This window comes from Alosa pseudoharengus, unplaced genomic scaffold (assembly GCF_046254945.1).
Source record: "Alosa pseudoharengus isolate Yale_2024_CS ecotype anadromous, Long Island Sound unplaced genomic scaffold, YU_APseudo_1.1 YU_APseudo_1.1_scf_23, whole genome shotgun sequence".
NCBI classification, from domain to species: domain Eukaryota; kingdom Metazoa; phylum Chordata; class Actinopteri; order Clupeiformes; family Clupeidae; genus Alosa; species Alosa pseudoharengus.
The window spans coordinates 22491723-22506722 of record NW_027468685.1 but is presented as its reverse complement, the minus strand read 5'-3'; the positions used below and the strand labels follow the sequence as shown (position 1 = coordinate 22506722).

The following is a 15000-nucleotide window of genomic DNA, read 5'->3' as shown; positions in this document are numbered from 1 at the left end:
CTCTTCAGGTTAGACGTAACCTTGCAGTCAGTGTGTAAGTGTGTGTGTGTGTCTGTGTGTGTGTGTGTGTGTGTGTGTGTCTGTGTGAGAGAGAGAGAGAGAAAGAGCTAGAGGGAGGGTATGCACATGTGTGTGCAACATCACCGAGGTGTACAAGACACTGTGCACGATTGCACTAATGCGTAAGTGCATAACTCTGCTTGACATGTGACTTATCAGACAATCAAAAACACTGACACATTTACAGTGTGTGATAAAAAGAATAATAAAAAATATGGCATTGATTTGTTTTTCAGAGGTGGAATAGCCGAGGGAGAGAAAGAGAGCGCGAAATGAAATTCATCGGAGTGATGGGTGAGACGTGTTTGAGCTCGCGCCCCACCCTGGGCCACTATCTGGCAGGAGCACGTCTCCGCAGCCAGCTTTAATCTGGCCTATCAGCGGGCACACTGCCGCGAGGAGCGCTATCTGGCAGGATGTCCCCTGCTCTCCCTGTCTAATCAGCAGCATCAGCATCCGCACTGGACTGGGGCAGCGGCTGCCTCGCATATACAAAAGTGCACACACACACACACACACACACACAGTGACTAACCCCCCCCCCCCCCCACACACACACACAGCGTCTCATTCTCATGAACGAACAAACAAACACCTCAAACGCATATATTAGTACCTAGAAAAGCACACACATGCCCACCTGTGTATAAATGTAACCACACAAACACAACACTTACACTGTTATAGCACAGAAATATTCACATTTCTATAACTGTATAAACCAGTGCACACACACACACACACACAAACACACACACACACACACACACACCGCTGCAACTGTCATCCTCACTCAGTTGAAATAGAGTAGGTGGAAAAAAAAGAACCCCGGCACATGTCTTACTTTCCTTTTCCTTTTCTTCGTGCTGACTGTATCCCTCTCTCCCGACTGGGCAGGCCTGATAGAGGCCGGTATTATCATGTGGTTTTATCATCTCGTATTATCATTCATATTACCGCGGCCGACAGCAAGCTGCGGGGAGAGCGAGGTGGGCGCGCCGAGAAAAGACTCCCTCCGCTGGAAGAGGCGGATGAAGGGAAGGAGGGAGGGAGGGGGAGGCAATAGCCAAGTATCCAGAGAGATAAAGACATATAGAGATGAGATGGCGTGAAAAAGAGAGAGAGAGAGAGAGAGAGAGAGAGGGAGAGAGAGAGAAAGAGAGACAAGGGGAGAGAGGGAGAGGGAATGAGAGGGAGAGAGAAAGAGAGAGATAGAGAGAGGGAGAGGGAGAGAAAGAGACAAGGGGAGAGAGAGGGAAAGAAAGGGAGAGAGAGAGAGGGAGAGAAAGAGACAAGGGGAGAGAAGTAGAGGAATTGAGAGAGAGAGAAAGAAAGAGATAGAAAGAGAGGGAGAGGGAGAGAGGGGATAACAGACATGGATAAAGAGGGAAAAAGATATGGACAGAAATAAAAGGGAGCGGATGAGGCTCAAAATTGAAAACCCAAGATCAGACACCTGCGCACCTGACACATTTCCATCTGAAGCTCACAATTATGGCCTCCGCAGCTGTGTAAATCCCAACCAGCCGGTTCATCCACACATGTGTGTGTGTGTGTGTGTGCGTGTGTGTGCGTGTGTGTGTGTGTGTGTGTGTGTGTGTGTGTGTGTGTGTGTGTGTGTGTGCAAGACCACCCCAGTGTGTCTCAGCTCCACTCCATCACCATCATAATGTGACTGAAAAAAAGATGCTTATGAGTGGGTTGTGTATGTGAGTTTAGCTTTGTGACTTGTTGAGTGTACTGTTATAAGTTCATGTGTTGATGAATGTGCATATCAGCCAAGAAGAGGCTGAGACTTTGTGCGCCAGCCAGGAATCGATGAACAGGGCACGAGCATGGATTTTAAAACAGTTGTATAACGATAACTGTTAATTGTGCTAAAATATGAGCACCCACACAGTTAATGTGCGGCGTTTATGCCAGATTTACTGCTCTGATATAAATCCACTCAGCTGTTACAGGAGCCACTGTAAATGGGGGCATAGTGAGGTAGGAGGCCGGAGCAGTGCAAATGAGATGGGACCCAATGTTGCAGTGCTTTTGCTCGTGTATGTGTGTCTGTGTCTGTGTGCCTATCTCTCTCTGTGTGTGTGTGTGTGTGTGTGTGTGTGTGTGTGTATGTGTGTGTGTGTCTGTTAGCTTTCGAGTGTGTGTGTGTGTGTGTGTGTGTGTGTGTGTGTGTGTGTGTGTGTGTGTGTGTGTGTGTGTGTGTGTGTGTGTGTGTGTGTGTGTGTGTCTGTGTGTGTGTACATCAGTAGAAATGCTGTTCCCCCAGCAGCTGGAGAGATTCTCATTACTCTGATGAGGGACAAAGAAGAAAGGCAGATTTGGCCAGTCTCAGAGATGGAGCGCAGTGTGTGTGTGTGTGTGTGTGTGTGTGTGTGTGTGTGTGTGTGAGGCACACTGTGCTGCCAGCCAGTGCCTCTCCTCATTTCCCCAGTAAGAGCGAAGCGAGGAAGAGGAAGGAGAGGAGGAGAGGGGGGAGAGGAAGGCAGAGCGGAGAGGAGAGGAAGATGAGGAAGGGAGACGCAGAGAAGAAAGGCAGCCCCGCGGAGCTCAGAGGGGAAGGAGCAAAACCGCTGTCTGACAGTCTAGCTAGCGCTCACCAATCCCCAGAAAAAAAGTGCACACACAGACACACACACACACACACACACACACACACACAGAGTCAAACTCTAATGTGAGTTCATGAGAAGTTCATAAGAAGTTCACTGAAGTTGGTCTGAGCATTAGCGCATGAATGCGGGGGAGCGCTCAAGAAACAGAGTGAGAGCTCAAAGTAGACACTGACCCGGCTGCTCCTGTCGTCGTCTCCCTCTTTCATGCACACACACACACACACACATAGCCACTGAGCTCAGACAAACATGGCTGATGCTGGGCCTGCCTCTACCAGACTGGATGTGTGGGAAGGCGTCAGAGAGGAGAGATGGGGGGGGGGCAGAGAGAAGGGCGGGGGGAGCAGCAGTGTAGGACTTTTGACAGCTACTTTAGCGATCCGTCAAAAACGTTATACGCCCTCCTTCAGGCAGCTGTCTGTCACTATATCTATCTACCTGTGTGCGTGTGTGTGTGTGTGTGTGCGTGTGTGTGTGTGTGTGTGTGTGTGTGTGTGTGTGTGTGTCTGACAAAAAAGCATGCAGGGCAGGGTGAGAGACAGTTCAGCTCATCAACCCCCCTCGGGCTTCTCACGACACGCACACACACACACACACACACACAAACACACACCCAAAGAGAGAAAGAAAGAGAGAGAGAGAGAGAGAGAGAGAGAGAGAGAGAGAGAGAGAGAGAGAGAGAGAGAGAGAGAGAGAGAGCTCTGACAGCAGTACAATAAAGAGCTCAGCAGATGAATAAGAGAGAGGGGGCTTGAGGAAATCATTTTCCTTTCTTTCGTCTCCTTTCATGCAGATAAAAGGGAGACAATTTTACCTCCTTCTGCCGCCGTCGTTTGAGTCACTGAGGAGGCTCAGGAGTGAAGCAGCGACAAAGCCCTGCCACATTACTCTTATGATGTGGTGTGTGTGTGTGTGTGTGTGTGTGTGTGTGTGTGTGTGTGTGTGTGTGTGTGTGTGTGTGTGTGTGTGTGTACGTGCTCTTTGAGTGAAACATGCTTCGAGGACACAGCCACACAATTAAAATGAATAGCAGTGTGGCTTGTTTTCCTCCTAAACTGTGGCAGACTGGGAGAAACGAAGGGAGCCAGTGATGGAACCAATCAGAAGTCTCCTCACCCCCAAATCAAAACCGCCTCATTGGTTCATCTGAACCATAAATGCAAATGCATAAGCAAATACTACTTACTATTCATTTTCTTATATTAACCAGAGAAGAACTTATAATACGTTGGATGTTCCATATTTAATTTCAAGAATGCTTTCCACACTCAGGACAAATTTCATTAACCCTTAAATCTTATCTAGATTGTTCCTTCTGAACTTTAACACGTCACCTCGGAGGCAGGAAAAAATTGTAAAGAGAACCAACCATTCTGAGTTCTGGGATTCCATGAAGTCTTTAAGTCCTCTCTAACAATTTTTTGGCCTTGAGATTCTGGCATCCTCCCACACACTCCCCATACACCTTATTCTTTGGCTCTATGGCTTCTGTGATCTCAGTCTGTCATTACAGCACACCAACAACCATTCATATTTACACACACACACACACACACACACACACACACACACACACACACACACACACACACACAGCTCTCAGGCAAAGTGGACCCTTCTCTCTGTACCACATCATCTTAAACCCCTTCTCTTTTGGCCACACACCCACCCACCCACTCGCACACAGACACACACACACACACACACACACACACACACACACACACACACACACACACACACACACACACACACACACACACACACACAGGGCTCAGAGAGTGGCCCTCTCCACAGGGACAGGGCCATCTAAGCCACCAGAATAAATCCTCTGAAGATATTGAAATGTCAATCCCCCTCCCCTTGACCCCATCCTTATGCTTCCCTAAAACACACACACACACACTCACACACACACACACACACACACACACACACACACACACACACACACACACATGCCAAGTCCTAACACCTCCCCCACCACCACAGCTAACCAAAGCTCGAGGACATGTAACACACACGCACACGCACACGCAAACACACACACACACACACACACACACACACACACACACACACACACACACACACACACACACACACGAGGGATAGCCTTAAGCTCACAGACACGCACTCACGGAATATACAGCACAGGCGTCACGCACACATGCTCATTCATACAAATGCACATTTATCTACCGTACATTGATGTACAAAGTATACATACATCCATATGTACAACCATACATGCATCCAAACACAATGCTTAATCAACTAAAAAAGGGTCCCCTGGGATGAGGGACAGATGAATCCCTGTTTAACATACATAAAGACACACACACACACACACACACACACACACACACACACACACACACACACACACACACACACACAATCTCCTTGTTCCTAAGCTGTGTTAGATACATAAACACACTCAGTCTGTTTCCTGCCCCACCCCCTGACCCCTGCCTGTCTGGGCCTGTGGGGGGTCCACTTAAGCCCCCTACACAAAAAAGAAAAAAAAAGTCTCTTGTAGAAGGGAAAATGGCCTGGACTGGGGGTGTCCAGAGGTTGGCACGTGCCACGTGTGGGCAAAAAAGTCACGGGCACCCTGCTTCTGTGCAGCCCACAGAGACATGACATTTTCCACCCCCCGACTATTCCACCACCACCCCCCACCCTCCCTAAGAGCCCTGTGATGCCACCCCCCCGCCTTCCGCCCCCCCCCACCCGCCCGCCCAAACGTCTCATCCGGTCCTGCAGTCTCATCCTCAGAGGCGCCGTCTCGCTACGCTAGCCCGCCTTAAAAATCCAGCCTGCCGACACTAGAGGCAGCCGTGCTAACAGGCTTAGCGCCAAGAGGAGACCCTCTGCTGTGGGTACTTATGAAAGAAAAGAGAGTGGTGCGGGAGAAGGAGGGGGAGAAACAGAAGGAGATAGACAAACAGAGAGAGAAAAAGACAAAAAGATAGCTAGACAGAGAGAGAGAGAGAGAGAGAGAGAGAGAGAGAGAGAGAGAGAGAGAGAGAGAGAGATGGGAGAGAAAAGAAAGAATGAGACAAAGTCAGGGAACAGCAGGAGGGGCAGAGAAGGAAGAGAAAGAAGGGAGAGGGATAGACAGAGGCAGAGAAGGAAAGGTAGACAGGAACAGAGAGAGAAAGATAGACAGAGTGAGGAAAGGAGAGAAAGAATGGCCTCACATCAGTTTCCCTAATGTAGTATTCATGAAGGTCAGGGAGATGGGGGTTTGGAGGGGGAAGAGGGGAGTTATGGCATATTGTCTCAGAAAAACAGCAAGGGCATAATGCCCGTTAACCTTCTCCATAATCTGCCATTCTTTATGCTTCGCTAGTGAAGGGGAACAGAGTTACGCTGGATTAGCACAGATACACACACACACACACACACACACACACAAACACAGGAACACACAAGACAAACAGACAAACAAACACACACAAACACACACACACACACACACACACACACACACACACACACACACACACACACACACACACAGACACACTCACATGCATGCATGATGGAGATTGCACACAAACACACAAATACATACATGTATTACACATTTCAGTGTAAATCTGTACTCAGGATAATCTCCTTTGTTTTGAAAGCAGGGCTGTATATTAATGCGGTAAAGCCCCTAATTCTGGGTAAATAAACAGAACGAGAGCCCCGCTCACTAACTGCCGAGACGTGCTGTCCATCATGGCCCTGTGCCATCACCGTAACCACTTTCCTGTGGGGACGAGGTGGTTGGAGTCTGGTCGTTTGGGCTGCATTTTCTGCGTGAAGTGCTAACCTTGAAGCAGCCACTCTGCGTGGCCGCCGGAGATTTATGGCCGTTTCCTCTGCGGAGCGGCACGCGAGGGGCCGGATTAGTGGGGGAATATTCACGGGACATAAAACCTGCAGCATTTTTTTTTAAAGTCTCCCCTGGTGACCAGTGGCCAGAGAGAGGCACTCAGAGACATCAGTGTGCATTAGCGGTTAGCGTAGCATTGGGTTTTTTTTAACTAAGAGCATGTGATGTTATTCAGAGAAGACAATGGAGGAAAAGCTACAAATAAACACTTAAAACAGCCATTTATACAGCTAGGATTCCAGGGTAATCATATTTAATATTTACAGGGATAGGAAAACAAAAGATACCCCATGGAACTGAAGTGTTTGTTGAAGCGATTAGACCATCTGCGTACTGTACATGAGCATTTCTATTTGTATGTGTGTGTGTGTGTGTGTGTGTGTGTGTGTGTGTGTGTGTGTGTGTGTGTGTGTGTACGGCATTAGAGTGTATGAGGACAAGCCACAGTGAGCAAGGCCGAGGTGTTTGTGTGTACTTCAAGGGAGGGCGAGAAGAAAACACAAAGAGTAAGAAACCGTGTGTGTGTACAGTGTGTGTGTGTGTGTGTGTGTGTGTGTGTGTGTGTGTGTGTGTGTGTGTGTGTGTGTGTGTGTGTGTGTGTAAGAGACCGAGTGCAGGGCTTTCATGCCACAGTGGCCTCCCACCACACTCACCAGCTGTTCACTAAAGCCCTGAACCCTGCGTCACTTTCCTGCATCCAGATGCTGCTCTTACACAACCGCCTTTTCTGATTGGTCAGCATCAAAACTGGAGCACTAACTGACACAATACAAACGCACACAAACGCACACACACACACACACACACACACACACACACACACACACACACACACACACACACACGCACACACACACACACACGCACACACACACACACACACACATACACACACACACACACACACACAGGTATTGCAGGACACGTCTCATTTGACTTGTGCACTCATAGTAAAAAAAGCTTGCATACACCTGGTCTTCAACAAAACCACTCAGACACACAAGATTCAGTGTGCTTCAAAGAGCAAATCTGGTTTACATTTCTTTATAAAAGCACTAATATAGTGAGTGCCCATCCGACACACACACACACACACACACACACACACACACACACACACACAATACACCCTTTCACCCACATGCGTCTGAGTAATGGATCAAATAAATGGCTCTGTGCCCTACGCAGTCTCTCCCCACAATGGGAGGCGAGGCATCTGTTTAAATGACACAGTGGAGCGTGGCAGAGGAATACCTCACAGGTGACGTGCGGCCATTACGGCTCAGTCCCTTGACGAATGCCGCGCCTCCCCCACCCTTCTCCTGACGACTCCACTGGGGGAGACAAATGCTCTGTTGCTCCGTGCTCACAGAGCCGAGAGAGAGAGAGAGAGAGAGAGAGAAACAGAGAGAGAGAGAGTGTGTGTGAGAGAGAGAGAGAGAGAGAGAAACAGAGAGAGAGAGAGAGTGTGTGTGAGAGAGAGAGAGAGAGAGAGAGAGAGAGAGAGAGAGAGAGAGAGAGAGAGAGAGAGAGAGAGAGAGAGAGAGAGACAGAGCTGCCTTAATTACTGGGGCTGTAGGAGGAATTCAAATGCACTGATTTCCATATTTGATCAATTCCTTTCACCACCAGAGAGCCTGTGGTTTTAGTTGGGTTGATGGTGATGGTGATTGCAATGCAAGTATACATGCCAAACACCAAAAGGCCGTGTCAAGTTTCCTTCACTTAGTCATTATCCAAATGCAGTTACAGACTTCAGACTTTTGTGGGGAAGTTCTGTGAATTTGGATCTCCAAGGTCACCGCAGTCATCTGTCATGAAGTCTCACCCCTTAATTACAGTCTAAATACTCAACGCTCAAGGCTTTAAAAGCGAAGCATGAATGAAACTTCTACTGGAGAAAAGACATTTCTCCAAATTGCTCCACACAAAGAAATTTCCCCTCATTTAACTAAAGATGAGCTCCCAGGGGCTCAGCAAACAACCCCCAAGCTGCCGAGAGGCATATCTCCAGAGGTGGCCCTATTCACCCTGCCTCTCCCTGTAGGGACATCCCTATTAGGGAGTAATGATGGATCAATCACTGCATCTCGCTCCCCAGTGGGGAGTCATGCACAGCAGTGTGCTAGCGGTGGGAGAAACATTTCATGATTTCTTTATTAAGCCTGAGGTCTTACACAAAGAAGCCAGGGCTGGCAAGAGGAGCATGAGGAGGGAGTGAAAAGCCCGTCCCCGATGGAGCAGAGTGCCAAGAGTGCTCCACAAAAAGCCCGTTATCAGAGTGTTATGAAGTAAAACCTTCAGATTTGTCTACTAGAAAATGCAAGAAATTGCACTGCTACTCTCAGAGCTATCACACGGCACTGTTTCTTAACCGACCAGCCAATCAGCCAATGAACATGTACATTTGTGTTCTAGAAGCACTAGTAGAGTGTGTTTAAACTCAAGTCCTCTGGATTTTAAAAGAACTCATTTGCTTCCAAAACATGGAGAGGAAACAACAACAGCATTTACAACTATTATAGCGCCTTTCTAAGTACCCAAAGTGCTTTACAGTGAATGCGGGGGGGGGGGGGGGGGGTAGATGACGTACCTGCCAGGCTGGTGGAAACGTTGACCTGTGTGTAGAAACGCTTGTTGGGCAGCAACTCCGAGACGCCGTTCAGAGCCTCCACGGTGAAGGTGTAGTTGGCGTTGGGCAGCAGGTTGACCACAGTGACTGTGCGCTCCGTCAGGCCGCTCTGCTGGGGCACGAAGCCCACGCTGGGGCCGCACGGCTCGCACTGGGTGTCAGTGCCGCCGGAGCGCGCGGTCGCCGCTGTCGCCGATGCCGGCAAAGCCGCCGCCACGCGTACACAGCGTCTGCAGCCCACGCTGTAGGTCAGGTCACCTCGGCCGCCCGTGTCGCTAGGCGCCGCCCACTCCAGAATGAGGGTGGACTGCTTGAGGGTGTAGACCAGGTTCCTCGGTGGAGAGGGGGGGCCTGAGAGAGAGAGAGTGAGAGAGAGAGATAGAGAGAGAGCAAGAGAGAGAGAGAGAACGAGAAAGAGAGATAGAGAGAGCAAGAGAGAGAGAGAGAGAGAGAGAGAGAGAGAGAGAGAGAGAGAGAGAGAGAGAGAGAGAGACATAAAAACCAAGCCGTAACACCATCACCGCCTGTTTACTTGGAGAGGGAAAAAAAACATTGTGTTGCGCTTTGTGTACTGCCGCCTGTATGTTTTCGAAGCGACTGAGTGCTCCTCTCTATCTATGAGATTTCATCAGGCTGAGTGGCGTCTTGTTGTGTAGCACTACAGACTGAAGGCTCCCTCTTTTGGGGAAGAGCTCATTCAGCTGCATAGCAACAGTTGTGAGTGCTGTTGCTGTCACTTGGTTCATACTTCATTGTTTTGCCGGGATTCATTTAAGTTGTCCATGTTTGTGCCACTGAACTGAATTGACCAATGGTGACAGATTCTATGAGCATGGATAATGAGGAACACCCACCCCCCCCAGACATACACACACACTCACTTATAGATACACACACACACACACACACACACACAACACACGACGACGCCTGCCAACAGCACTTTATCCTCATACAGCCTCCTCCACTGCACTTTACTCCAAGAGCCAATTGTGAAACAAAAGTAAATGGAGGCAATTGACTTAACAACGATGAAGCTTTTTGTTTTTTAAGAAAATGGCTGTCAACAGTCATGGCTGGAGCACAAATGCATGAGTCACAGGCAGAGAAGCGAAGCCGGCGTGACTGGAACAAAATGAATGTCTCTTATCTGATGTTCTTAAAAATGCATCTTCTGTATGTAATACAAATGAAAATATATCTCGCCAGGCAGGCGAAGAGACAGAGGCAATGTGGAGCGGCCTGCAGGCCACGGTTTCAGAGGGGAGATGTGGAGATGTTTGTGTGTGTGTGTGTGTGTGTGTGTGTGGGGGGGGGGGGGGTTCCCACTGTGCTGGGTGTCTTTTGAAGGCTCCGGGAGGGCAGGGTAAGGGGGCGTATGTGGGACGGAGGCAAAGCTCAGGCGTGGTCGTTTTGTCCCACGGCGCTCACCGGGGCATTTAAATGTCACCGGGCTTTCTTGAAAGCCACGTTTGTAAAATCCGGGGGGCTATAGCCCCTCGCATGCTCAACAGGTGTCAGCACGTGGCTATGGCCTTTAAAGCTGATCCAGGAACAGTGGTCACAGATCAACGGTGGGGTGACAGAGGCACACCAGAGGCCTTGGGCATGGTGATTAAGATCATAAGGCCATGTTAGAGGTGCCTTGGATGCAGACCACGTACGTGTGCATATGCCATCTCTGCAGTGAGGAAACAGACCCAGCATACTGTGCAAATAGTCAGAGAGTATGAGAGCATGACCTTTTTGTGAAAGGCTTTCGCAAAGCTATTTCAGGTAAAGCCATTCACATCTTCATAAGCGCACTCTGACTATGTAAGACAAGGCTTTTGTAGATGTGGGTATCTGAAAATCTAAAGCCTTCTGCAACTGTCCTCATTCAGCATCATTCAGTCATAAAAAATAACAGATATACACCACTTCCTCACAGGGTTTACTTTCCGACGCTTATAAGGCCTGTAGCGAAAAAAGAGAGAAACATTTGAGCAAAGGCAAGCTGTTTTTTTTCATCCAAGATGAGCAGAAGAGAAAGATGGTATGAATGTTTAATGTCAGACTGATCTGGAGGGCTCCACCTTGCGCATGAAATACAATGTTCTTTCTTGACGCCAGGTAAGCACCTTCGTTCATTTGAATCTGCATAAGAGCAACACACAACTGTGCCCAGATACAAATTATGCCAGGCTTGCTGGTTGATGCATGGACAGACATGTGCAGGAATATACACGTGTAAGTGTTTACATGTGTGTGTGTGTGTGTGTGTGTGTGTGTGTGTGTGTGTGTGTGGAGGGGGGGGGGGGGTTGGTTGGGTGTTAACGAGTGCTGTTTCATTAAAAGGCTGGGCTGGGGGTTATGTAACGAGGCCCATGTGGGGCTGAGAGTGAGGAGCAGCTGCGCCCCGGATACTCTCACCAGCACACAGGGAGCAGCTCCCTTCACTTATTCATCTCATCCCCCTCGCTCTTCTCCATCTCTCTCTCACACACACACACACACACACACACACACACACACACACACACACACACAGAGCCACACACAGACCCACACACACACACATGCACACCCAAAAACACGTGCACACTCTCATCCACTACTGCAAACACATGCACAGACACACGCAATCTCCCTCTCCCCCTCTTTCACACACATACTGCTTTTAAACTCATAAGGATTACAACAGTGATATTCTACAACCAGTGCATTTTCACTGCAGAGTACAGTAACAGCACAAACACAGCTAGTGATGGAGAACAGAGGATGGTCCTCCTGCACAGACAGCTGTGTGGGTGCTTCAGTCACAGACATCAGTGACACCACTGACTAAAAATCATTAGCATCAAAAGGCAGTACTGACTAACCAATCCAAAACAGCAAAGGAGACGTGATGCTCATAAGTTTCTCTAAACATGTCAGCCCCTTCTCTATTGTTGTGTTCCTGCTCCCACCCGGCTCAACCCCTATCAGTCTCTACATCTCCATCTGTCCACCTCCATCTCCCTCCCAATTCCGCTGTCATCTCACTCCCTCTCTCTCACACACACACTCCTTTACTCCCACCCCTCTCTCCCTCTCCCTCTCTCTCTCTCTCACACACACACTCCTTTACTCCCACCTCTCCCTCTCTCTCTCCCTCTCTCCCACCCCTCTCTCTTTCCCTCTCCCTCTCTCTCTTGCCCTCCCTCTCTCACTCTGTCCACCCCACCGATGGATTTGCTGTATCTCACGGTGATAGTAATTACAGAATCAATAGTGTAATTAATGCTGTAATTGTGCCGCTATAACCACTATCAGGGGAGATATAAAATGGTCCCAAATCGATGGTGTAATTAAAAGCATGATTACAGCGCCATAGAAGTTCACGACGGCCCCCTTTTGTGCCTCTCCAGTGGGTCGTACTGGACGCCGAGCGTTACGGGGCCCATGATAAGCACATCAGAGAGGCTGGGGCTGGCTGCCTCCTGCATAAACAAAGGTGGGGGATCAATGAGTTTACGCCTGCTAGGATTTTATCTGATGGGTTCAACAACTGATGGGGAGGATAAAGGGTGTGTGTGTGTGTGTGTGTGTGTGTGTGTGTGTGTGTGTGTGTGTGTGTGTGTGTGTGTGTGTGTGTCTATGTTTGCATTCATGCATATGTTTATATACATTAGCCAGCTAAGCCTGGATGCACATATTGTTCTGTGTGTCCAGAGCCCATGTGATGGCATGTGATGCATAGCCGTGTGCTTGTCTCACATTGACAGGAAGGTGAGGGATCAGGTGCAATATGGAGTGGTTTCATTTAACGTGAGCCAAGTGTCTACAGACACTGATGCTGACAGTCAGCTAGAATTTGTGTGTGTTAATGTAAGCATGAGTGTGTGTTAGTCAGTAAGAATATGTGTTTGCACACGTGTGAGGACAGATGCATTATTTTGTCTGTCAACATCCAGAGGGAGGGAGGGAGAGAGAGAGACAAAGGCAGAGAGAGAGAGAGAGGAGAGAGAGAGAGACAGAGGCAGAGAGAGAGAGAAAGGAGAGAGAGAGAGAGAGGAGAGAGAGAGAGAGAGGAGAGAGAGAGAGAGAGACAGAGGTAGAGAGAGAGACAGACAGACAGACAGACAGAGAGAGAGAGAGAGAGAGCGCTGAGGGAAAGAGAGAGAGAGAGCTCTTACGTGTGCATGGTGCTGAGGGACTGTCCAGCGGCGTGCGGAAGTGGTCCTCCTCACACAGACACACCACGGAGCCCTCCTCTTCGGCCGCGCTGTTCGGCGGGCACGGGAAGCACTCCTGCTGCCGCGACGACATCTTGTAAGAACCCGGCGGGCACGCTGCGAACAAAAACAAGGGGATTCATCAGACTCAATTAGCTCGACAAACAACGTGCCTCCGCAACTCTCGACAACTCCAGGGCCGACTGTGAGACTCCAGCCTGCGCTGCGCTGTGCATTACTTTGAGCTGACGGCACCCGAGACAGCTGAGTCAGGCCGCCACGCGGCAGCAACAGAGCTCCGACAACAGAGGAAACTTTCAGCTCAATTAGTCCAGCAGAAATAATGACTCATTATCTTTATTTGATTTGCTGTTCATTACTTCATTATAAGAGAGAGAATAATTAACACAGTGCCTCTGAAACCCAGGATAATTAACAGATGAGTGCAGAGTGCATTAGGGGTTGTACAGGGCACACCAAAGGCCATGGTGCACCAGGCCAGTTATTTTGGGGTGATGGAGAGGGGCAAAGTACCTGTACATTTCTGTTTAAAATGTGTTTTAATTGTTATTTTTCCTTAAGAACACAAACAACGTCTACTTCATAAAGTTTTCTTTCAGTAGGAAATGCCATATTTGCACGAAAGCGTTATTAGTCACACTGGCGATAAAACTGTTACATCTTGACCTTCACGGTGTTCCTGTCTGCACAGACCCAAGACCACAGTGGGAGTTTGGACAGGAGAGGAGAACTAATGGCACTACGCAGTCCGTTTAAAGCCACATTAAAGCAGAGTGGTCCCTGTGAAACCGCTTATGATGTATGAGAGGCCCAGGAACGGTGCGACCGTAGTGAGTGTGTGTGATGCTGAATTTGCAGGCAGCTGATATATTACAGTACATATAGGGGCTTAAGGGGAGTGAATGTGTTTGTCAGCAAAGTGTTGCGGGTGAATGGGACTGTAAACTGATGCTTTGGAGCGAGCGTGACTGGATCTGGGGGGATAACGTCTGCGTGAGGTGGAATCCAAAGAGGCCGTGTTCAGCTGCTACCCAGTCATCTGAGGGGGGGTGCAGGGAGTGGAGGGAGTGGGACTGTTTCGTCTAATGCTCTCTCTCTCTCTCTCTCTCTCTCTCTCTTTCATTACCTCATCCCTCCATCCACAAACCCACCATGTCATTACACAATCGCCTTCAGTGTGTGCCTGAGAGCACAGAGACAGATGAGAGCAAATTACACGCTTGCTCACACACTTGCACACACACACACACACACACACACACACACACACACACACACACACACACACACACACACTCACAAAAACACACAGACACACACACACATATACATGCTCATCCACACGTGCATACAAAAACAAACACAGGCAAAGGCATGCAAACAAGAAAATCAAAGGACGAGTACAAAAACACACAAATACAGACAAACAATAACACACATCTACAGATTACATTTTCCAGGTCCTGCCTGTCTGCTCAGAAGGGGTAACGTGTGTGAAATCAGGAGGCGATGCACGCCACCTACGTACATCAAGGGTGCCATCACACAAACATGGCCGCCACTAAGAGACAACAGGGC

The 15000-nt window shown here is 48.9% G+C and overlaps 1 protein-coding gene across 3 annotated transcripts in view; it reads right to left on the bottom strand.

Moving 5' to 3' along the window:
- The window catches only part of epha10 (EPH receptor A10), an 89219-nt gene that overhangs the window by 32239 nt on the left and 41980 nt on the right, over positions 1–15000 (bottom strand). For all 3 annotated transcript variants that reach the window (XM_076301003.1, XM_076301005.1, XM_076301004.1), the window contains exons 2-3: positions 13363–13518; positions 9167–9556 (exon numbers count right to left, since the gene is read on the bottom strand). In XM_076301003.1, the coding sequence (XP_076157118.1) occupies positions 9167–9556; positions 13363–13518 (546 nt within the window). The remainder of the gene's footprint in view (positions 1–9166; positions 9557–13362; positions 13519–15000) is intronic.